Source organism: Mobula birostris, chromosome 17 (assembly GCF_030028105.1).
Source record: "Mobula birostris isolate sMobBir1 chromosome 17, sMobBir1.hap1, whole genome shotgun sequence".
Lineage (NCBI taxonomy): Eukaryota > Metazoa > Chordata > Chondrichthyes > Myliobatiformes > Myliobatidae > Mobula > Mobula birostris.
Genome location: NC_092386.1, coordinates 68,437,447 through 68,462,743, shown reverse-complemented (window position 1 = coordinate 68,462,743; position 25,297 = coordinate 68,437,447). Strand labels below are relative to the sequence as shown.

Sequence of the window (25,297 nt, the reverse complement as noted above, 5' to 3'; positions counted from 1 at the left end):
GCCTGCTGCGTTCACCAGCAACTTTGATGTGTGTTGCTTGAAATTCCAGGATCTGCAGATTTCCTCATGTTTGCGTTTTTAAATTGGACTTTTACTTTACTGATTAAAAGTGCAATAGATGCAATCGGAATTTAAAATTTGTGCATTATGCCAAAATTGGTTGCGCAGTTAATGATGAGAAAGGAAGTCACAAACGTTTCAAGAGTCAAACGTGAACATAGCTGAGCCTTCGGAAATCACCCAGATAATCAGAGGTACATGAAAGCTGTTGGAATCAATTTTTAAAAATCAAAATTGTTATAAAAATGTATTTAAATATGTTTAGTTAAATGAATTAATTGCAGATATGACTGGAAAAACTGAATTTGACAATGAATGAGGATGTGGGCAGTGCTCTGGCTGGTTTAAATCAGAGGGGTTTAATGAACTAAAAGAGCTGATATGAGATACCTGCTCAGCCCTGGGGTCAGTGTTGTGTCCAGTGGTAGCCCAGAAGCTCAGGTACACTGTATTTGAGTTTCAGGTGCCACTGACATTTGTTCTGAAATGTGCTGGCAGGGAAGTTGAGAATGATCTGATGCCTGACATTGCTGGCAGCTCCTCCAACCCAGGCAAAGGAATATTTTGGTCCTGGGTTATGTGTTCATATGTTCTGTGATGTTTGATTAATAGGACTGATCTCTGCTCCTGTGAATGTGAAAGTGTCGGCATGGTCGTCAGGATTTTCTCAGGCTCTTGAAGCGAAAGAAAAGCTCCTTAGCATTATCAATGACCGTCTCAGGAGCGAGAATGAAGGGTGAGCCTTGTCAGATAACTCCATGCTTGTTTCATGTGTGCATCTTCTCTGATAATACTGCACTACCAGATGGAATGTAGATCCAAAACCTGACTTGATATTTTATCCAGGAAGGAAAGGATTTTATAAAGATTTGTTGAGCAGTTTTTAGTGCGCCTTTAGTGGCATCTAATGATGTTCACAGTGAATGATGAAATGCTGACTTCTCAGAGTTGCTGCTGTGTACTCCATAGGACCACGAGACATAGGAGCAGGATGAGGCCATTCAGCCTACCGAGCCTGCTCTGCCATTCCATCACGGCTGATCCCGGATCCCACTCAACCCCAAACACCTGCCTTTTTACCATATCCTTTGAGCCCCTGACTGATCAGGAAATGATCAACTTCTGCCCTAAACATATGCACAGACTTCACCTCCACTGCAGTCTGTGGCAGAGCATTCCACAGATTTGCTACTCTCTGGTTAAAAAAAATTCCTCCTTACCTCTGTTCTAAAGGGTCACTCCTCAATTTTGAGGCTGTGCCCTCCAGTTCTGGATACCCCCACCATAGGACACATCCTCTCCACATCCACCCTAGCCAGTCCTTTCAACATTCGGTAGGTTTCAATGAAATCTCCATGCATTCTTCTAAATTCCAATGAGTATAGGCCCAAAGCTGCCAAATGCTCTTCATATGTTAACCCCTTCATTTCTGGAATCATCCTCATGAACTTCCTCTGGCTCTATCCAGTGACAACACATCCTTTCTGAGATATGTGGCCCAAATCTGTTGACGATACTCCAAGTGTGGCCTGAATAGCATCTTATAAAGGCTCAGCATTATCGCCTTGTTTTTATATTCTATTCCCCTTGAAATAAATGCCAACATTGCATTTGCCTTCTTTACCACAGATTCAACCTGTGAATTAACCTTCTGGGAGTCTTGCACGAGGACTCCTAAGTCCCTCTGCACCTCTGATGATTGAAATTTCTCCCCATTTAGATAATAGCTGGAACTATTGTTCCTTTTACCAAAATGCATTAGATTAGATTAGATTACATTACATTATCATACATTTCCCAACACTGTATTCCATCTACCACGTTTTTGCTCATTCTTCCAATTTGTCTAAGTTCTGCTGCAATCGCATTGCTTCTTCAGCACGACCTACCCCTCCACCTGTCTTTGTATGTTCTGCAAACTTTGCCACAAAGCCATCAATTCCATTGCTAAATTATTGAAAAACAACGTGAAAAGTAGTGGTCCCAATACTGATCCCCGAGGATCACCATTAGTCACCGGCAGCCAATCAGAAAAAGCCCCCTTTATTCCCACTCGCTGCCTCCTGCCTGTTAGCCATTCCTCTATCCATGCCAGTGTCTTTCCTGTAAGGTCATAGGATTTTATCTTGTTAAGCAGTCTCACGTGTCGCACCTTATTAAATGCCTTCTGAAAGTCCAAGTAAATGACATCTACTGCCTTTCCTTTGTCCACTCTGCTTGTTACTTCCTTGCTCTCAGATTTGCCAGGCAAGATTTTCCTGTGTAGAAACCATGCTGACTTCGACTTATTTTATCATTAGTCTCAAAGTACCTCGAAATAAATCTCATCATTAAAAATAGACTCCAATACGTTCCCAACCACTGAGGTTAGACTAACTGACGTATAAATTTCTTTTCTTTTGCCTTCCTCCCTTCTTAAAGAGTGGAGTGACATTTGCAATTTTCTGGTTCTTCAGGACCATGCCAGAATCAAGTGATTCTTGAAAGATCATGACCGATGCATCCATTATCTCCTCAGCAACCTCTCTCAGGATCTGGGATATAGTCCATCTGGTCCAAATGACATATCCACCTTAAGACCTTTGCGTTCGCTTAGCAATTTTTCCTTTGTAACAGCAGTAGCACTCACTTCTGCTCCCTGGCACTCACGGACCTCTGGCATACTGCTAGTGTCTTGCACAGTGAAGACAGATGCAAAGTACCCATTAAGTTCATCTGCCCTTTCTTTGTTCCCCACTTTACCTCACTAGCATCGTTTTCCAGTTGTCCAATATCAACTCTCACCTCCCTTTTACTCTTTATATAACTGAAAAAAAAATTGGTAGTCTTCCCTTTGTATTTCAACTTTTCCCTTCTTATATTTTAGATACCTTTTGTTGGACTTTAAAAATTTTGCAATTTTCCAACTTTCCACTCAAGTTTGTTACATGATATGCCCCTTCCTTGGCTTTTATGCAGTCCTTAACTTCCTTTGCCATCCACGGTTGCCTACATCTGCCATTTGAAAACTACTTCTTCTGACGGACATATCTGTCCTGTGCCTTGTGAACTATTTCCAGAGGCATCTCTGCTCTGTCGTCACCCCCGCCAGCATCCCCCTCCAATCCAGCCACCTGGGCTGGCTCCTCTTTCATGCCTGCTTAACTCCCTTTATTCCATTGCGAAACTGGTACATCTGACTTGTGCTTCTCCCTTTCAAATTGCAGTATGAATGCAATCATATTATGATCACTGCCTTCTAAAGGTTCCTTTACATTAAGCTCCCTAATAAGATCTGGGTTATTACACAATACCCAATCTAAGATGACCTTTCCCCAAGCAGGCTCAAGGACAAACTGCTCTAAAAAGGCAGCTTATAGGCATTCAAGAAATTTCCTCTCTTGTGATCTGACACCAACCTGATTTTACCAATCCCCTTGCATATTGAAGTCCCCCATTACAATTGTGTCATTACCCTTATTACATGCCCTTTCCAGCTTCCTTTGCAGTCTTAACCCCACATCCTGGCTACTATTTGGAGGCTTATATATGATTCCCATAATTTTTTTTTCACCCTTGCCACACCACCGTCAATGCTTCCTGCCTGTCCTTTTGGTACAAAGTATAGCCTTTGATTTTAAGCTCCCAGCTATGGCTTTATTACAGCCATGACTCAGTGATGCCCACAATGTTATATTGACCAATCTCTAATTGCACCATGGGTTCATCCACCTTATTCCAAGTTCTACGCGCATTTAAATACAGTGCCTTCAGCCCTGCATTCTTCATGCTTTTGAATTTTGCCTTTATAGTACAATTGCCTCTTTGCTCTGTCTGCATTTGTACCCAATCATCAGCTTGTCCTTCGTTACATTCATGTTAACTCCATCATTTATTACTAAATCTGTTGGCTCATCCTCAGCTCTATTATACTGGTTCCCTTCCCTCTGCCATCGAAAATGTTTGTCAGACCTGCGCGAGGACACTCCTGTTGCATCTGCAAAGTACTCCAATTGATGACTCCCGTCGAAAAACTTGCTGCTTTTTCAAGCTCTTTGCCTCACCTGCACAGGAACGCTCCTGTTGTGTCTGCCTATTACTCTTCGAAGTTGAAGCTTTATTTTACTTAGCCGGTAAAACTAAAGCACACACTCATTATTAGAAGTACAAATTAAAAGCCTATGTTGGGAAACAAATCTGTGAAAGCCACATCACTGCCAGTAATATTTCCATGTACTTGGTTAATAATGGGACAATACAATCACAGTGGAGGCGGTAGGTGCTGGAACCTGGAACAGTAAACAAGGTCAGAGGAGCCCTGTGGGCTGAGCAGCACCTGTAGGAAGAAAGAATTTCTCAATGTTTTGGGTCAAAATCAGGACTAGTACAGGGTTTGATCCAAAATATTGACAGTTTTTTTCATCCCCCAGATGCTGCTGAACCTGCCAAGTTTCTTTAAGGTGTTGTAAAACACTCAAAATGCTGAAGGAACTCAACAGGCCAAGCAGCATCTATGGAAAAGAGTGCAGTCAACATTTCGGGCCAAGACCCTTTGGCAGGACTCTTGAGGAAGGATCTCAGCCTGACACATCAACTGTTCGTTCATTTCTATAGATGCTGCCTGACTGCTGAGTTCCTCCAGTATTTTGTGTGTTGCTTTGGATTTCCAGCATCTGCAGGCTTTCTCGTGTTTAGTGTTATTCTGTCTGTCTTTTTTTATTATACCTTTTTACCTATTTCCATGAAAGTTTGGCTAATTGGGGCAGCCATTTAATTGGGACCAGTACATTTTGGCCCAATGGGTCCCAACTAACTGGAATCCACTGCATTTTTCCCCAAGTAATTCCAAAACTGAATATAAAATTCTAGATGGAGTCTGATAGGAAATCAGTCCAACTAAAACATCACTATTTTGTTCAGAATGTGGCTATGCAAACAGTTGTCTAGAGCAGATAACATACATTGAACTCATTGCTGCGTTGTGAGTCAGCGTGGATTCCTTCTGGGTAGAAATTATTCCATTCAATATATTTGCAATTCCTGAGTTTTAAGGTTAATTTGTGTTTCATTTGTCTCTTTAATATTCATAATGAATTAATAATAAATTGTAACCAGACCCATACTAGGTGTTTGTGGTACTTCAGCAATGGTGAATATATCTGGTTTATAAGTGTGTAAACAAACTTGTTTTGTAATTTAATCAGCTTCGTCTCCAAAATAAAGGACGTACCATTCCCAGAAAACTGCAGTGCTGCACAGCATCTCCTCCTCTTTATTTCAGCACTAATTCCCAAGGCCCTTGCATCACTGTTGACTTCCTTTACAATTGAACTCGCTGGATCAAACAAGGTACCCTCACTTTTTGTTCTATTTATAAGGCATTAACCACTGTAGAACAAAAATAACCTTTAGTTGTTCTTATTGATCAAAGTGCTCAGTCTTAAGAAGGCATTGGTTTAAGTGTACTTCCAGTTTTTTCTTTCCTTTTGTTGTTTGAACATTTCTTTTGCAAAGTCTAACCTTGCTGATTTTTTTTTCAATTGTCTTTATCCTTTCCATTAGGGTAGGGTGTCTTTTGTCTTCTCCATAGCTTTGTTCAATGGCCTATTTGAAGTTATCATCACAAACTTCCCTGTGTCAGGTAATCTTAGCACAATGACCTCTGTACATTAATGAAAATATAATTATTATTCATAATCTACTGAGTAAACTAGTTACAAATATGTAAGTTTAAAAATATAGTTTCTATTGATTGAACTGTGTTGATTTGATATGAACTGCAAAGTTAATCATTATTCTTGGTATCCTTGGTTCACATTTCTTCAGAGTTTCATTCGATAGGTACCATAAGTTTAGTCAAGGGCCAGGATTTGGAAGAAGTTCTGGATGGTTTTGATCAAAGATCTGAGCTTTTATGGAAGTGTCTTGGGAATGGAAAAGCCAAAGAAAGAAATTCCAGATCTTTGGGTTTGTCATGTATTTCTTTAAGGGCATTTCTGGTGCGAAATGTTGGATTTGAAATATAAAGAGGAAGCCAAACTCAAATAGGGAAGTGGTTGGACACAAAGTTCCTTTGCCACTGATTATACAAACAGTACTATTCTTAAACTGAACTTCTCACTGTCAGCACGGGATTATTTAATGTATCCATATATCTCTAGGCCTAATTTCAGGCGTGGTCTCATTTTAATTATGAATGCTTATTCTTGGACCTCCGTGCTGCTGTAATTCTGGCCATTGCATATCCCAGAGATCAATGGCCAAGCAAAAAACAAGACTACATGCCAAAATTAGGCCTAGAAACAGATATGTGGATACAGTCATTAATTGTGTGCTCACTGTGATGTTTTCATTTAAGAGGACCACTGTTTGGACAATCAGTGCCACAGTTTTAGAATTCTGTGTCCAACCAATTTCCTATTTGAGTTGGCTTCCTTTTTTCAATTGAAATCCAGCATTAGGTACTAAAAATGTCCATAAATAAATCCGAGCAAGTCCTGTAGCTCATGTGGCTGTACCAGGATCAACAGAAAGAATCCTGCATCATGTATACGACGAGAAATGCTCGTACTTGGTGCAGCCCTGTTCTTACTATGATACTCCTGCTATTGATCGGTCAAACACTCCAAGAAATGAGACTCTGAAGTCCCCATCAGAGTATAGCTTTCAGTTTGCTTGGGGATTGTGTTCAAGGCTGAGGTAGTAATCAGTCAGTAGGAATCTAAAGTCTGCACGGGAAATGTTTTCAAAAAAGGTTGATGGTCAAGTATGATCTTGTCAACATGAGCTTAGAATTAAAATAAACATTGAGAGTATATTTCATAAGAAAATTTTAGAAAGTTTCAATACTATTGGCTTAACATTTGTCTAAACCTTTTAGTGGTGGTTGTACGTGCGTCCAACGATGACAGGAAGACTGTGGGGGAGTTTTTAAAGTGGAAAAGCTGTTGTACTGAGGCACTCAGAAGTCCAGGTCCAGTGGTACAAACACACATCACAAACTGCGGCTTCCTTGGGTGCAGTGGATGACCATCTTCTGTGCCTTGTCATGCTGTTTGCACTCCATGGAGCGTTGTAGAACTGCCTTTCTGGCTATCGGATCTCACTGTAGATCTCATCTGCCCAGTCCACTAGAACTGACTTTTCATGCTGGGACAAGAATGTCCCTATCTCACCTGGTTTAGCCGCCAGTCGAAGCAATGTGTTGGGGTGTGGCCGCTGTTGTGTGCAAACAGCTACTTGGAGCCACAAGTGAAACTTGAGTGTCCTGTAGGGACCAAAGGTGAGTGAACTGCCCTGGAATAGACACGGCAAGCCCCTTCACCAGAGGTGCTATCCCCCCCAGGACACCCCATCCACCCTGACCTTTAAGTAATAACAGGCCTATGTGCAAATGTTCTGGTGTTTCAGAACATTCTGGTTTTTGTGGTTTTCTCCCGACAAGGCTATTGGAGCTTTCAGAGCAATTGTGAAGCTCTTGCCACAAGAGGGCCTCAGCAATATACCGAAGCAGGAGTGAGTGTTCACCTAAATGGCTGCTACTGCTCACAGCTCGAGCCAATGGCACCCCATTATTATAATAAAGCAATTTTTGTGATGCTGTATTGATCGGCTGCATATTTTATCTGTGAAGATATTTTCATTCTGCATTTTAACAGAATTTTCTTAGTTTTGTATATTATACCCATCCACTCTTCTCACCGCTCCGCAACCTTTTTCATCTTCCTTTGTCCCCACCATCTCTCCATGTTGGCTGATTTTCAGAATCAGAAACTGAATCCCATTTCATATCACCAGCATATGTTGTGAAATTTGTTCTGTGGCAGCGGTACAGTGCAATGCATAATAATAAAACAAACTATAAATTACAATAATTGGATGTAAAATAAGTAAATAAGTAGTGCTAAAAGAGAGGGAAAAGTAGTGAGGAAGTATTCATGGGTTCAATATCTGCTCAGAAACCTGATGGCAGAGAGAAAGAAGCTGCTCCCAAAGCATTGAATGTGTGTCTTCAGGCTCCTGTACCTCCTCCCTGATGGTAGCAATGAGAAGAGGTGATGGGGGTCCTTAATGATGGATACTGCCTTTTTGAGGCATTGTGTTTTGAGGTATCCTGGGAGGCTGGTGCCCATGATGGAGCTAGCTGAGTGTACAACTTCCGGCAGCTTTTTCCGATCCTGTACAGTGGCCCCTCCAGACCAGACGGTGATGCAACCAGTCAGAATGCTCTCCACAGTACATCTACAGAAATTTGAATGTCTTTGGTGACACTGACAAAGAGGCAAGATGGCGCAAGCGATGTGTTGCAGACATCTTTCTGCAAAGTGGACTCCCTTTCGGGGACTCTGCATTACCGTTCTGTGTGTTGCTTGTTTTTTTGATTGTTTACATGATTTGTTCTTATTTTCACACAGTGGTTGTTTGACAGTCTTTGTGTGGGTTATTTTTTAAAGGGGTTCAGGTGTGTTTTTGGATTTGTGGCTGCCTGCAAGAAGACGAATCGCAAGGTTGTACAGAGTATATATATGTTGACAATAAAATGTACTTTGAACATATCAAGTCTCTTCAAGAAACTCTTAATGAAATATAGCTGCTCTCATGTTGTCTGTGGAATTACATCAATATGTTGGGCCCAGGATAGGTCCTCAAAGATGTTGAACACACAGGAACTTGAAACTGCTCACCTTTTCCACTTCTGATCCCTCGATAAGGACTGGTGTGCCTTCCCTTCACTTTGTTTCCTGAAGTCCAGAATCAAGTCCGTGGTCTTACTGACATTGAGTGCAAGGTTGTTGCAGTGACACCACTCAACCAGCTGATCCATCTGGCATCTGAGCACCACCTCGTAACAATCTGAAATTCTGCCAACAATAGTTATGTTGGGGGGGGGTGATGATGTGGGATTGAGACGTGTAAATCCAGCTCTCCCGTAAAAAATCAGCAAAGTACCGTTTAAACAAGGTAAAATTTAATAAATACTTTCTGAAAACTACTTATAAACTTCGTAAGATTACTCTACGATATGCCTTGTAAACCGCAACAGAAGTCTGTTGTTGTGAAGTCGCCGCGAGATGGGAAGAAAAAAGGGCCTACTGCAGCGATGGAGCCTCGGATTCAGGTTGGATCTCCTTCGGAGGAGACGTATTTTATCTCTGGTGTACAAGAACAGGGAGCAATGGCGGTGGTAGCGGTCTCTCAGAAGAAGATGCCGGAATTGCGCATGCGCAAAGAAGTATGCATGCGCAAATCGACACAACTTAAAAGTGACTCAGAGTCAGAATTGGATACCGCAGAGAATATAGATGAAAAAGAGCAGGAAGAACTGGAAGAGACTGGAAGTAAAGGAGATGACGGAGACATAAGAGAGGCTTTATTGCAATTAACGGCTGAACTAAGAAAATTAAGAACAGACCTTAGAGACGTGAAGATGTGCTATGATAAAGCTATGAAAAGACAGGATAAAATGGATAAGAAACTTCAGAAGATGGAAAGAACAATGGAGCATATTAACGATAGAGTGGAAAAAACAGAAAATGACCTGCTTGTCTGGAACACGGAAAGAAATCGACTCTTGGAGAAAGTGGACGTGTTGGAAAATTTTAGTAGACGTAATAATATTAAAATTGTTGGTCTTAAAGAAGGTATAGAGGGAGATAATCCAATAGAATTTTTTCAAAGGTGGATCCCGAAAACCTTGCAAATGAAAGAGGAAGACCGATCAATTGAAATTGAGCAGGTACATAGAGCTCTAAGACCAAAACCACAAGATGACCAATATCCACGATCAATTTTAATAAAATTCTTAAGATTTCAAGACAAAGAAAGGATTCTACAGGTGGCTGCCCAAGCTGCCAAGAAGAGAAAAGAGCCACTGATGACAGAAGGGAAGAAAAATTTTTTTTTTACCCTGACATAAGTTATGAACTTTTGAAGAAAAGGAAGAAATTTAATCCAGTGAAAAAAGCCCTATGGGATCACGGTTATCAATTTATATTGCGTTATCCTGCAACCTTGAAGATTTTTTTGCTGGTGGAGAAAAAAGATTTTTTGACGATTACTGGAAAGCGGAGGAGTTTGTACGAGATTCTTTGAATATTCACCAGGTACAAGAACAAACCCAGGGGACCGAGATGGATTGAAGATGAAGACTGGATCAAGGATTAGGCCTGTTGGACCTTTAGGCGGATGAATATATAAATATATTATTAATTATATGAGGGAGGGGAAGAAAGGTTAAAATTTGGAATATTAGTTGGGAATAATGACATTAATTTTTTTATACATATACAATTTTTTGTTACGGGGGAGCTGGGAGGAACACTGACCAATCGCTACGTTATTCATGTGTGCAAGTGTGGCAATAGCCACGACCCGCACAATGGAGGGGGGTAGTGTTGTGTATCTTTTCATTCACAACATTAGTGGGGGGGGGTATTTTGTTTTTCCTTTTTTTTTATCTTATCTATCTTTTTTTTCTTTTTGCCTGGATGATTGGGAGGGGAAACACATAGCAACATGGTGAAGTTCAAAGAGATTCCCCGGGGAGCTATGAGAGTTGAGAAGCTAAATAATGTTTTAGATTTTAAGAGACAAATATGAAACATTTTTGAATATTTGGAGCCCTTATTTACAGCTCCGATGATAAAAATCTTGGTTCCTTGGGGGAAAGTAACAAATATATATTAAGTTTATTTTTAATCCCATGGAGCATGTGCAAACCTTCCAATATTCAGGCAGTTCTTTTTTTTCTTTTTTTTCCTTTCTCTTTAGGTAGGTTAAGGGGAGGGGGGGAGGGTAGATATTTTCTCATGTATTTACTTTGAAAACTCAATAAAAATTATATTAAAAAAAACAATAGTTATGTTGTCAGCAAGTTTAAAGGTGGCATTTGAGCTGTGCCCAACACACAATCATAAGTTTAATGAGAGTAGAGCAGTGCGCTAAGCACACATCCCTGAGGTGTTTCATTGTTGATTGTCATCAAGGAGGAGATGTTATTTCCAGTGAGGAAGCCAAGGATCCAGTTGCAGAGGGAAGTATAGGAGGCCCAGGTTTTGAAGCTTATTGATTAGAACTGAGAGTACGATTGTGTTGAATGTGGTGCTGTAGCCTGATGTTGATATGAATATTGTCTAGGTCATCCAAGGCTAAGTAGAGAGCCAGTGAGATTGTATCTGCTGTAGACCTATTGTGGTGATAGGCAAATTACGGTGGGTCCAGGTCCTTGCTGAGGCAGGAGTTGATTCTGATCATTACCAACCTCTCAAAGCACTTCATCATAGTAGATGTGAATGCCACTGGGTGATGGCCATTAAAGCAGCTCTCCTTGCTCATGTTGGGCACCGATATGATTGTTGTCCTTTTGAAGCAGGTGGGAACCATCGACTGCAGCAGTGAGAGATTAAAGATGTCCTTGAACACTCTTCGAGTTGGTTCAGGTTTTCAGAGCCCTACTAGGTACACCATCAGGGTCTGGTGCCTTGAAAGATGTACTGACGTCACAGGGTCAAAAGATGCTGCTGGGATTCGCACAGGTGTAGTCCATGAAGCAAAGTACACAGCAGTCTCTCTGGTCCACCAGTTTTGCTCTGAGGTCTTCAGTTTTATTTTCCAGAGACTGTACATGTGCCAGCAGGGTAGGTGGGAGTGGAAGTCTAGGGCCTCTGTGTTTTAATTGCAGACAGGCACAGCATCCCTACTTCTGTTTTCTGAGAGGGGAGTTGCACTCGTGACCTGAAGCTGCCGTCCGAGGTTCATGATTTTGAGTAACGATAATTTTTCTTTAAAAACATCTTTAAATGATGCTACTTACTGAAGTACCTGTGACTATGTCTCTGGATTACAGTAGTAGTAGTGCCAAACAAGAATTTTTAAACAAAGCCTAGAAAGCAAGGGTCCAGAGATTAGGACAACTAAGAGATGGTTGCGGGAGGCAGAGGAATGATTACAGGATTGCTTGGAGTCAGTAGACTAGGCTGTGTTCAAGCACTCATTTGAGGATCTGAATGACTGCATCAGGATTGTAACAGACTTTATTCAAACAGCTGTAGAAGAATGTGTCCCCATAAAATTATTCAGTGTCTTCCCCAGTCAGAAGCTCTGGATGAAGCATGAAATCCAAAATCTGCTGAGAGGCAGATCAGAGGCACTCAAGTCTGGTGACCAAGAATGCTACAAGAGGTGCAGGAATGATCTCTGGAAAGCTGTCTCTGGGATGAAGTGGAGATCCCAGACTAAACTGAAGTCAACGATGGATAGTTCTCAGCTGTGGCAGAGTTTGAATGCCATGATCTCCTGAAAAGTTAAATCATGCGACATGGTGGACAGCAGACCTTCACTTCCAGATGAACTCAATACCTCTATGTTTGCTTTGACAATCAGAACATGGACCCCCCCACCCCCACACACACATCTCCTGATAATCTTTTGGTCTCGGTATCAGAAGCTAACATGCTTCAGGAGGGTGAATCCAAGGGAAGTATTCAGACCAGTTTGGGTACTTGGCCATGTAGTAAAGACTTGTGCTGACCAACTGGCTGGTGTGTTCACCAATATTTTTAACCTCTCACTTTGGCAGTGTTGGTACCCATCTGTTTCAAGCAAGCTTCAATTATACCAGTGCCCGAGAAGAGCATGGTGATCTGCCTCATTGATTATCACTCAGTTGCAGTTACATCCACAGTGATGTAAGTGTTTTGGAAGGCTGGTGATGAAACATACCAACTCCTGCCTGAGCGTGACTTGGATCTGCTCCAACTTGTCTACCGAAGCACCAGGTCCTCACCACCAAGGCCGTGCTCTTTTCTTGTTGCTCCATCAGGTAGAAGGTAGAAAAGCCTCATGAATCCCAGCAGCACGTTCATGAACAGTTACTACCTCTCAACCATCAGGCTCTTGAACAAAAGGGGATAATTACTGTCACCTTTCAATCTACTGTGATCTTCCCACAACCAATAATTTCATTTTAAAGACTCTTTATTTTGTTTATGTTCTCATTATTTATTGCTATTTGTTTATATTTGCATTTGCACAGTTTGATGTCTTCTGCACTCTGATTGTTCCTTCATTGAATCTTATTATAGTTACTATTCTATAGATTTGCTGAGTATGCCCACAGGAAAAAGAATCTCATGGTTGTATGTGGTGACATATACATACTCGAATAATAGATTTTACTTTGAGCTTTCATTCCCTTCAGAGCTGCACGCAAGCAGTCGCCACTTCATGGTGCCTCCTTCCCGGAACTCTGCCACTCCTCCCACCTTTGTGCTCCAGGTCTTAACTTCATAACCCCGACCTTTTTGTTGGTCCACTTTCTATATAGATATATGTGGGTTGCACACCTTTTATGCATCTCTGAAGCCAAAGGAAGGATTTCTGAACAGTGGTGGTCTGCAGAGCTGTCAAAGAGTAGTTGCCAGTATTAAACAAATAAAAAGCTGTTTTCCATTGTGTAGTCACTTGCGTTGTGTCAGGTAATCCTTTTCCGAACCATGTGGCATCATAGAAATCATTGATCAATTTCTTTCAATAAAATCAATGACTGGTGTTTTTAAATAACATATGGAAATGTAACTAGTTTTACATCAGTCTGTTTTTCACTGTCTACTGGGATTAATTTGTAGTTTCAAGGCCGTTAGCAGATTGGAGAAGCTTTCTAAGGTCTTTAATCCTTAATCCTATCTCCTGTTATTGGTCAGAAGCAGAAAATTACCATTAGCCCCCTAACTACTTAAAGTATCACCATCCATAAAGACTGAGACGGCAATCCTCGGCACTGCAGAACTTTTCCTTAATGCGGAAAATCACCCCTTTATGGCTGTTTGGATAACAGAAATTCACTCTGACAACATTTACAAATCACTACCCACAAATTTGAGATATAAAATAAAATAAAATACACTCTCATAGAATTTATGTAATTATGAAAAACTAAACAAATGCAAAGTTCCTTGCTTAGACTCACCTTTCTTGATGTATGAACAGGTAATGTGGCTTTGCATTACAGAAAATTTCAAACAGATAGGTTTCTAAGAACACAAACTTCCTCCTATATAATGCAGGTTGTCTGTAAAGAGAGGATTAGTGTTGTGCTAGCTGCATACCCATGGCTTTCTGAACTGTATTAAGGGATGTCAGAGTCTTTGAGGATACTGATTATGAATAATTTTGATATATAACTGAATCATCTACTGTGTGAAATAATATTTATTCCAGCATTCAGATGGCTTAAGTTCCCCTTTAATCACTACAGCATATAAAAAGAACTAAAAGCTAGCTCTACAATCTTAAGCTTATTTCATAAATTTCGATTCTATCCTGACCTATTTATGCATAGCCATCATATTTGATACCATATTGAGACTACTAAATTACTTGGATTTCTTGAGAAACTTTAAAGGCTACTTGTAATATATGGAGACCACATCCTAGAAGGGAGGGAGGAGAAGATGGCGGCGTGACACAGCACGCGTGGCCTCTCCGGTGAAATGATATCGTATTTGTTAAATAGGGGCCGTGCACAATCCTGGTTTGATGGAGATGGACGTGAGAAGCACAGAGGAACATCTGGAGAAACTTCTGAAATGCCCGGTTCGCTGCCACAGCTACTGTGTGATTGAGAATCTCCAGAGAGGAAGGCCTCAAATCCTAGGCTTTGCCTGTTGCTGGCAGCCGGGGCCAGGGTCAAAGTGCTCGGCAGAGATGGTGCTCGGTGTCGGAGGGCTGGTTGGAGGCTCGAAGTTTTTGGACGGACTGAGGGTCGGGCTGTGGCCGGGTGCTTCCAGGATGCTGCATCGGCAAGTTTGCAGTGCTGGAAGCTCATGGCAGGGAGAGTTTTCTTCCTTCTACCATCTGCATGAGGTGTTGGGACTTTCGAGAGACTTGGAGATTGTTTTTTTACCGTGCCCATGGTCAGTTCTTCTATCAAGTTACGGTATAGCTTGCACTGTTGTAACTATATGTTATAATTATGTGGTTTTTGTCAGTTTTTCGGTCTTGGTCTGTCTTGTGTTTCTGTGATATCACACTGGAGGAACATTGTATTATTTCTTAATGCATGCATTACTAACTGACAATAAAAGAGGACTGCATGTCCTCATAATCTAATCTAATCTAATGTAGAAGGTTAACTGGAATCTTTATCTGAGCTTTCTGAAATACAAATTCTATGATTTTAAAAATCAATTGTTCAGTTGCTGTATACAATTTAATATAAGGTAAGATTGAAGATTACTTAGCCAGTATGACCTATTTTGCAAATGTATGTCTGAGAAAGTTTGACCAAATTACAGAAAATTTGAAATATAATAGGAGGGAGTTTTAGAATCTCCTTGGCTACCTTTGGCTATCTTTGATCTTCTGATCAAAGTGGTGACAACGAACAATGATTCCTCCGATGACATCTTCCAGATAGCCAATCTTTCCAGTTATTTCAGTTTTTCTATACCTTCTGCTTGTGACGTACAGTTTGGAACCCAGTTGAAAGATCCAGTGTAATGCTGTGTCTGGAGAGATGGAAATTGGAGACAGGGAAGGTGGGTGCAGGGTGAAAAGGACTGAGAACATACTGACTCATGGAAAAGACCAGAGACTAGGTACAGGGTCATGAACAGCTTCATCGTGAAGAGGCAAGAAAGGTTGAAGTATTGAGGTGATTGCAGAGGTGGCCAGCAGCCGGCTCAGTGTGTTTGGCCCCAATCAGTGGTCACACTTTACAGTTCGTGCAGCTGCTCTCCTCGAATGAAGACGCAAAGATGTTTCCGATATTCTTGAGATTTATGTGATTATTGGACTGTATACTGGTTTCCTTCAGTTTTTTGGTTTATTTCTTGCGGATGATTGGTGGGTGGGATAATCTGTTAATTTTTTCTGTGTAAGAGGGGGTATGGGAGTTTGGTGCTACTGCTGTTCTTTTCTGTGAACGAGGGGACTGGGGATTGTTATTGACACCTTTTATTCCTGTAAGTGAAAGGGTCAGGGACTGTTGTCACTTCTTTTGCTGTGGGTGAGCGAGGATTTTTGGGGTCTGAGTTTTGTTTCTTTTCTTTCTCATGCTGGAAGGGGGGTTGGTAATGTCTTTTCTTTAATCAAAAGCCTTGGCCTTTCTGTATTTCATGGCTATCTGGAGTAGATAATTACCAGAGTTGTATTGCACATGCATACTTTGATATTAAAACTTCTTTAATAGTTCTGATTTCTGTTTGTGGGATGATGCTGGTGTTTGTATTAATTCCCATGTTCACTTGTCCAATGAAAATCACTGCTTCGATCCATCTGATGTAATAACTTCTTGGGGCAGCTCCAGGGCAATTCAGCTGTTTTCCTGAGCCGTCCCATAATCTCCAACAATAGTTACCAGAGCCATCCCATAATCTCTGACAATAGTTACCAGAGTGACCAAATTTTTTTTTTTTGATGTTGATCTATCAGATCCTAGGGTTATAAATTTTTTTGAAATTTACCTGAATTAACTGGATTTTAAAATATAAGATGTTAAGATTAGACAGCGTGATATTGCAGGTTTTAGCTATAGCATGAGGTTAAACGTGATCATTAACATAGTCTGAAATAGTGATCACCAAAAATAACTTTCCTTGATTTTGTTGGTATTGACTCAACACAGAGATGGATGCTTTATTTACTTGATATGTAAGTACCAGAATCAATATAAGCAGCTTAGCCATCTTTTATATTTAAAGATGTTTGGGATAATCCAACACTAGCACAATCTAATGTACTTACACAGACCAGTACAGTTACATGTAAGTCACACGATGTAACAGCAGAATAGATTATCATCAATAGGTAGCAGGCTAAATTTGGGAGCTGCACACAAAAGATCGCTGCTATCCAGTGCTATTTTTCCCCTAAATTTCTACAGAGAAAGTGAGTTCTTCATTAAGAACTCTCATCACTCAGGATATCCCCTCTTCTCATTACTACCACCAGGGAGGAGAGGCAGGAGCCTGAACACCCATACTCAAATGTTCTAAAAACAGCTTCTACCGATCTGCCAGCAAATTTCTGAATGGTGCATCAATGCTACCTTGCTGTTCCTCTTTTGCACAACTTGTTTATCTACGTTATTGTACCTTAGAATAATTTACTTATGTCTTGCTCTGTTCTGCCACAGAACAACACATTTCATGACATATGTCAGTGATAATTCTGAATCCGATTATATTGTTTTATTCTGTGACAAAATCACTTGCACCCACCAAGCTGAGTGATTCTTTTATTGCTACTTATCACTCCATTGCCTTCCTTAATAGCAAATCATTAAGCATTACATTAAAATGTAACATGCATACATGATTCTGGCTTTGCCCTGGATATTACAGAAGCTCAAATACTGAATGCAGGTACAGGTCCACAATCCCTTATCCAAAATTCTGAAATCTGAAAAGCTCCGAAAACTGAAGTTTTTTTTGTGGAGTGTGGAGCGTGTCGTAACAAGGTTTGTTTGGTGCGCCAACAGCTGACGTCACTCAGGTGTGACGTGGCAGCGCTAGCAGAGGCCGCCAGACATCAGTTGTGGCTCAGCGCTGCCACATCACACCTGAGTGACGTCAGTTGGCGCACCAAACAAACCTTGTTACGACGTGTGGTATTTTATGTTCACTGTTGACTTTGTGTTTAATTTCACTGTGAAAATGTCAAAAAGAGCTGCAGATACCCCTATGGGTAACAATGAGAAAAAGAGATGGAAACATCGATCATTGTCAATAATGCAGAAAATATTCAGAGGGTTGGCTGCAGAAATTTAAGAAGCGTCATGGTGTAAAATATCTGAAAATATGTGGTGAAAAATCTTCTGCTGATCACGAAGCAGCTGAAAATTACATTGACGAATTTGTCAAGATAATATCCGATGAAAACCTCAGCCCTGAACAAATTTACAATGCTAATGAAACAGCTTTGTAGTGGCGCTACGTTCATAGAAAAACATTAACAATGGCTGATGACGATATGGTGAAAATGTGTGATCAGTTAATCGATGGCCTTGAACAACGTGCATTTATCAGTAAGCAAGAGATTATGGCAGTTGACTCAGTTAAAGTGAGATTGCTTAGACATAAACCTATGTTAGTGAGACAGATGACACTTGAAGAGGTCTTCAAAAACGCCGTCTGTTGTAGTGCTGCTTCATAACTTGAGAATCCTGTTCCTGGCCCATCAGGTACCTGTAGAGTATTTAGCTTTGTTTGCCAGACATAATGCAACTTAACTAGAGGTACCTGTATGTATTTATTTTAGTTTGAACCTGTATATGTCCTAGAGTATTTACGTTCTACTTTTATTCCGGTAAGTCATTTACCATGTGTTCATTTGAAGCTATATATTTTCATGTTTTATTGAATGTTTTTGTTAGAAATAAAATGTACTAGTTTATTTATGGTCAATAATTATCCCACTATTTCATTTATCAGTATATTACTCTATAGATAAATTATAATAGTATTTGTAAAAGAGTGCGGATCGGAAAAACACGGAAGTTCTCTCTCCAGCACTCGTTTTTGAGCATGTACTGACTTTTTTTCTTGTCATTATTCCCTAAGCAATACAGGATAACAACTATTTACATAGCATTTACATTATATTAGGTATTATAAGTAATCTAGAGATGATTTAAAGTATACGGGAGGATGTGCGTAGGTCCGGAGCTCCTCTGGGTCCTAAAGTCCACCGCACTGAGGCAGGTTAATTATCAATATAATTATCAATTTTCTGAAATCCGAAAAATTCTGAATTCCGACATGCAACTTGCCCCAAGGATTGTGGATAAGGGATTGTGGACCTGTACTGCTTATAGAATTGACAGAAATTGATAGGCTCTTTGCCAGGATGGGCGGCTACTAGATAAGTATTCTGCTTGTCAAATTGGCATCCGCAGTAACACGAGACATATTCCAGCTTGTGAATCAAGTAAGGTTATCATGTAAGCAGCTCTTTTATCTAATTTTAGTTTATGGGATCTATCTGTGCTACTTAACCTCTAGATTTTTAGGCAATTCATGATGAACTAATGAAATGGGCACTATGTAGTTTTTACTTTGCTTTGTACTTTGATTGCTAATGCTCGGGGTCTCCATTTCAAATCAGGCTCATGTTCGTAAATGTGCACAAGAAAATGAAACTTTCTTGGACCATGTACTACTGGAAATAGAAAGACTTTGGCCATCCTTTATTGGTGGACGAAGAGTTGCAAAGCAGGTACTATTTTGCTTGGTATAGCTACACTTAAATAGAGCTGGCATTACAGATATTTCCATGGCATCTTATACCATAAGGGCATTCATCCAATTATGTACACATGGTTCTTTGAAGTAGCTGGGTATTTAATTACAGAATTCATCTTTATATGCAATTTCCCTTTTACAGTTCCCATTCTCTTATTCAACCCTGTCTTTGTAGCTTCTGTAATCTTCCAGTCTTTGAGAATAATACATTCCTACAGTTCGCTGTAGTTTTCACTTTCTTTGCCCCATCATTGGTTGCCATGTTTGTTTTATTGTTTGGAACATAAATTCTGAAATTTACTCCCCAAATCTCTGCTTCTCTCTTTTCTTGTGTTCAAACTTGATAGTAATCTGAAGTAAAATCAACCACCTTTGACTCATTTTAGCAGCTTTTGCCTGACTGTGAACCATCTTGGGAAATTTTACTGTGGTGGTGTTCATTTCAGTATTTATTGGATTATGAGATACTGTTTGCTAACTGGCTGTATCTGCTGCCTGCAGAACAAGAAGGATGGCAGTTCCAAACACTTTTAGTTGTGATTAATCGAAGTTCTATTGCATACGGTTTTATTCAAGCTGACTTTGAATTTGATTTTCTTCAAGATTTTTAATTTTTTTGCTTCATTTATTTCCCCCTTTCTCCAGGACACCACACTTTGTGGCTACACTGTTCCAAAAGGGATGCAAGTAATGTTCGTAGCTTTTGCTGTCCACAGAGACCCTGAAATCTTTGCTGATCCTGATGAGTTCCAACCAGAGAGATGGTCTGGAAGGTTTGTACTTTTAATACTCACGTTAATTTTAAGTTTGTAAGACTGTTTTGATGCTTGAACTGTGTATGATAATTAGCATAAATTATTTGGACTCTGGATGGTAACACTTGTGAGTGATGTCAGGTTTAGGAGTACTGGAGATGATCAAGGCAACTCAGGAGCTTTAGAGTGAGAGCAATGGTGCATTAAATTAAATGGGGATGGATGCAAAATGATGCAAATAAGAAGAAAAATAGCTGGCATTCTCATTCCAACAACACTTTTGGTTGATATTTTCCACCTTTTACACAGAACGTATGCAAATGAATGCTGAACGGCAATCAGCAAATGCAATTGAATTTTGCAGTACTCTAGCCAAGGATTCGAGTCATGATCCGAATGAATGATCAAACAGCAGGGCTCTGATCAGTATATGCTTCGAATATCGAGTCAATTTCTGGTTGCTAAGAAGTAAGGGATGCTTGAACTCTTGGAAAAAGCAGAAAAGAGCATAGAGGGAGATTTTCATCCTCTGACCATCTTATATAAGGTACAAACACAAGAAAATCTGCAGATGCTGGAAATCGAAAGTAACACACACAACGTGCTGGAGGAACTCAGCAGGCCAAGCAGCATCTATGGAAAAGAGTAAACAGTCAACGTTTCAGGCCAAGACCCTTCATCAGGAAACTGTAAGAGTTAAATTGTAGGAAAACCTGCAGAGATTAGAAGCTCATTATATGAATTAAACATGAAATATAGTAAAATATGCATATAGAAATATGATACAACCAAATGTCCGAATCAGTGTGATGCACATTTATCTCCAAGTAGATCAGAAGATAATTTTCTTCACTTGGGATTTTAAACTGAGGGGAGTGATTTCCAGGTAAAGGCAAGGTTAACAATATTATCACTAGATTTATCACTTTAAAATGTGCTAGAAAAACATGGTACTGTTAAGACCACAGAGAGGTAAAAGCTTCAAAGACAGAAACAAAATACTTCATTATAGAATGAACAACTTCCAAATTGAGGTTTGAGGCAAAATTAAACACATTCAGTTATGCTGAGCAGCTTTTGTCCTAAAAAATATGTGAATTAGTTAGTTAGTGGAGTGTAGAGCAGAAAAGGTTACTAAAATCACAGCAGCACGCATTATGTCTGAACCAATTTGTTGTTATGTTTTCAGAATATACCATAATATTAAACAATTAACTAAATTAATTTACTTCATGGTGTTTTTGAATGGGCTTATGTTTGCCTTATCTGGAAAGAGACACGACTAGAATCTGTCTCTTGAAGAATGTCATATGATACCACTAGGCCCAAGGCGAACATTACATGGAGCCCCATGAAGTCTTTAGGGATATTTGGCAAAGGCTGCTACTTCCTGTCATGAGTGTGGCTGGCATTTATACTCAAGCACACAACTCATGAATAGCTTGTTTGTCTCATGAACTTGGAAATATTTTATTGAAACTGATACCACTTTTAGTCCATTTGAGTGATTGCTTCTTCCCACATGAGTGGCAGCTTTTCAGATCTGTTTTTGACTGTTTTAATGTGGACAGTTGAAAGATTGCAAAAATATTGTTACATTTATTTTTATGTGAATAACTTAAATGAAGTGTCAGGATCATTTGCATAAGCACCAGGTCAGTGAAACTGCAAGAAGTAGTTAAAGCATGAATTGAGAAAGTATCTTTCATGATCTCAATTCTTCAAGGCACTGTTATACTTTTAAGATTATTTTGTAGTATAGTTGCTATTGCTAGAGAAATTCTGCAACCAGATGGTACACCGCAAGATCTCACTAAGTGATAAAAATGGTCAATTGTTTAGCTGTAATGATTGCTAAGAGTGAAAAGTTAGCCCAGCTTTCAAGTGAATAGTGCCAGGAATCTATTATAATCAATTAAGAAATCCTGCTTTGATTTAGTATCTCATCCAAAAGGTTACATCACCGACAACCAAACACTCCTTCTGTATGTCAGCCTTGATTCTGTTCCTGAGAAACAAAAGTATCTGCTCTCAGTCGGGGTTTACCATAAAAGAAAAATGGAAATGTTAACCAGTTTAAAGTAAACAGGTTACCTTCTCATTAAAATAGAGAACAAGGATGTGTCATAAACCTGCAGTGTAAGTAACAATTTATAGGCTTCAATAAATACATTTCATGTCAGAGAAATGTACACAATATACATCCTGAAATTCTTTTTCTTTGCAAACATCCACGAAAACAGAGGAGTGCCCCAAAGAATGAATGATAGTTAAATGTTAGAACTCTAAATGCCCACCCCAGTTCCCCCTTCCACGCACAAGCAGAAGCAAGGCAACAACCCCCCCTTCCCACCCCCACCAGCAAAAATAGCCTCAGTGCCCTCCTCTGAGCACTCAAGCATGCAGCAAAGCATCAATAAAGACACAGACTTGAAGTACCTCAAAGACTACTTATCTATAGATGTGTTATTTAGATGGAGAAATGGAATCTGAGCTTCACGGTTCCTGATCTGTTCTATAAATAATGATATTTCTGGATTGTTATTTTCTACTGCCTTTCTGATCCCTGCTTAAACTTCTATTATGGTATGTGACACTTCACCATTGGATCTAACTGATAACTTAAGACTATCTCCTGTTGACCTCTCTCTTCTATCAATTTGACTCTCAACGTTAACAGCATGTGCGAAGGACTCGGGTTGCTTTTTTGTACAGATGGAGATCAATCTTCTGGTCAGCTGTTCCTTCCCTCCCCTTCCCCACTAGATTAACTAATAAGGTTTTCTATCCTGTGCTCCAAATTCATATAATTTTCTAGTTTCTTTCCCATCTCTCCCTGTGCCCTGTTGGAACTCGTTTTTATTATAAGATTCACCTCCAGCTTCCTCATCTCCATTCTCTGACAGCTATTTAATTCCCCTTCCTGGCCCACATATTAGGTGAGATTAGTCATTCTCTTTTGTCACATTCTCTTCCTCTTCTCATTGATCCTCTGACTTTACAGAATAGCACCCCTTTCCCAACTTTCATTGCTGCCATGTTGAACATGTTGCAAAATCTAAATCTAAGCTAATCTTTTCTGCAACTCTTTGTTTGAATCCTTCCAAATAGGTTTTCACCTGAAAGCAGCACTGAAGCATTTATAGGGTTCATTTAGTAACTTTATGATTAAGACAAAGATAAACTTGCCCTCTTTTTTTAAATTTGTATCTCGCTTTTAAACATTGACCACAGAGTTGTCCTAAAATAGCTGTCCGTGATTATCCAACAAGATGAGATCATATTCACTTGATTCCATTCTTTCTCATCCAAGTGAAACTTGCAAAGCCTTTACATCCAGCGCCCATGTTGATGTCCAAGGATTTATGCATAGCCCTCTTATTACTTATTTATGTGATTCCCTTTCGCAATACCAGTCAAAAGTGTAGTGGCAATTTTCACTTAAACCTCTCTTGATCCTCTATATCTCATTTGTAATACTGCTTCTCCAAATTCCAGTGTTTTCTCCAACTGAATATTGGGAAGAACAAAGCTGCCACTTTCAGTTTCCATAATGAATTCTAGACTTGGACTTGACTATTCAAGTTACTCCTGACTGACTCGGTAGGGATATCCTTTATAAACTTACTTTTCCCTTTTCTGGTCCTACTGAGGGTGCTCGACCTGAAATGTCAACCATACTCTTTTCCATAGATGCTGCCTGGCCTGCTGAGTTCCTCCAGCATTTTGTGTGTGTTGCTTTGGATTTCCAGCATCTGCGGATCTTCCCTTCTTTGTGATTCCTCTTTCTATGCTTAGTTTGCTAAATAACCCTTTGGGACATCCTGTGGTTGTATAGGTTGCTTTTATATGAGCAGTGAACTGAGTGGTAACTAGGTTATGATTTCCTACAAAAATAACGAACTCTAGAATTATGGTATATGCTGTGCTGGGCTTTCATTCTGCAGTTTAACTGATAAATGCTGGCTACGTCCTACAGCTCACTTCTCAGTACACTTTATCTCTGTTTATTGTAAGTATATAATTGTAGACCTCAAGTTCCTTCTAAGGATTCCTCCCTTGTATCCTCTTCCCTTTAGTCTGGGCAGAGATATTTAACAATGTACCTATATTCCTAAGGCTTGGTTTAAGTTACACTGAGAGACATGAAGATTCAGGGCCACATATTTGTTTCTTGCTTTTCTGAAGCTGTTGCAAGCCAATTTCTAGATTGGCAAGCAGTATATATTGGCAATCTTGCTAGTTACAAGCATGAGTATCAAATACCAGTGACATAAACGGACTTTCTTTTGACCTCATGAGGCACATAAGGAGATCAATTTCAATAAATTCTTCATTTTGAACAAGCTTATCAAGAAGGACTTCATAAGATGAAATGTAATCCTCCAAAAATCATTTGTGAAATGGAAACATCTTCTCTTTCAGGTTTTTACTTTCAGAATTATAATTTTGGAAAAAAGAATCATTTAAAAATTCATCTTTTAGTATGATAGAGAATGTCTATCAGAAAGTTTGAATTTTCATGCTAAATTGGAATATTGTAATCTATATATTTCAGCTTTAGAAGAAATAGAAAAATGCAAATTGGAGGTAGGATTGGCATCAGGTTCAATTTCAGTGAATCATTTGAAAAATGCCAGTCTATGACATTAGTTGTGAGAAGGCTTGATTTGGCACTATATCTAGATTCTCCTCTTTCTGATGAAAAGTCATCACCTTAAAACGATCAGTCTGCTTCTTGCTGGACAGATGTTGCTTGACCTGCTGAATTTTTAAAGAGTTTTCATTTATTTCTTTCCAGCATTTTTATTTTTATTTACCATTGAATTATATGTAAGATCAGACTCTCCAATGAATGTGATTATAAAGATTGCAACAGAGGTGGCAGCAATTTGGCTATTGTGTGTCAATGCTGGCTCTTTAACTTTATCTATTCCCATTTCCATTTGCTTGTTTCTTTAATAGGTTTGTCCAATCCAATCTCTGTCTAGCCACACAGGTCCATAGGATATAGGAGCAGAATTAGGCCATTTGGCCCATCGAGTCTGCTCTGCCATCTCATCATAGCTGATCCAATTTTCGTCTCAGCCCCAGTCTCCTGCCTTCTCCTCATATTCCTTTGTACCCTGACCAATCAAGAATCTACCAACCTCTGCCTTAAATATACATATAGACTTGGCCTTCACAGCTAGCTGCCTGTGACAAAGAATCCCACAGATTCACCACCCCCTGGCTAAAGAAATTCCCTCTTCATTACGAAAG

At 39.8% G+C, this 25,297-nt stretch overlaps 1 protein-coding gene across 6 annotated transcripts in view; it reads left to right on the top strand.

Moving 5' to 3' along the window:
• The window catches only part of LOC140211431 (uncharacterized), a 119,094-nt gene that overhangs the window by 57,511 nt on the left and 36,286 nt on the right, over positions 1 to 25,297 (top strand). For all 6 annotated transcript variants that reach the window (XM_072281131.1, XM_072281134.1, XM_072281132.1 and 3 more), the window contains 4 exons: positions 673 to 796; positions 5,244 to 5,388; positions 19,144 to 19,254; positions 19,926 to 20,053. In XM_072281131.1, coding sequence (XP_072137232.1) covers positions 673 to 796; positions 5,244 to 5,388; positions 19,144 to 19,254; positions 19,926 to 20,053 — 508 coding nt within the window. The remainder of the gene's footprint in view (positions 1 to 672; positions 797 to 5,243; positions 5,389 to 19,143; positions 19,255 to 19,925; positions 20,054 to 25,297) is intronic.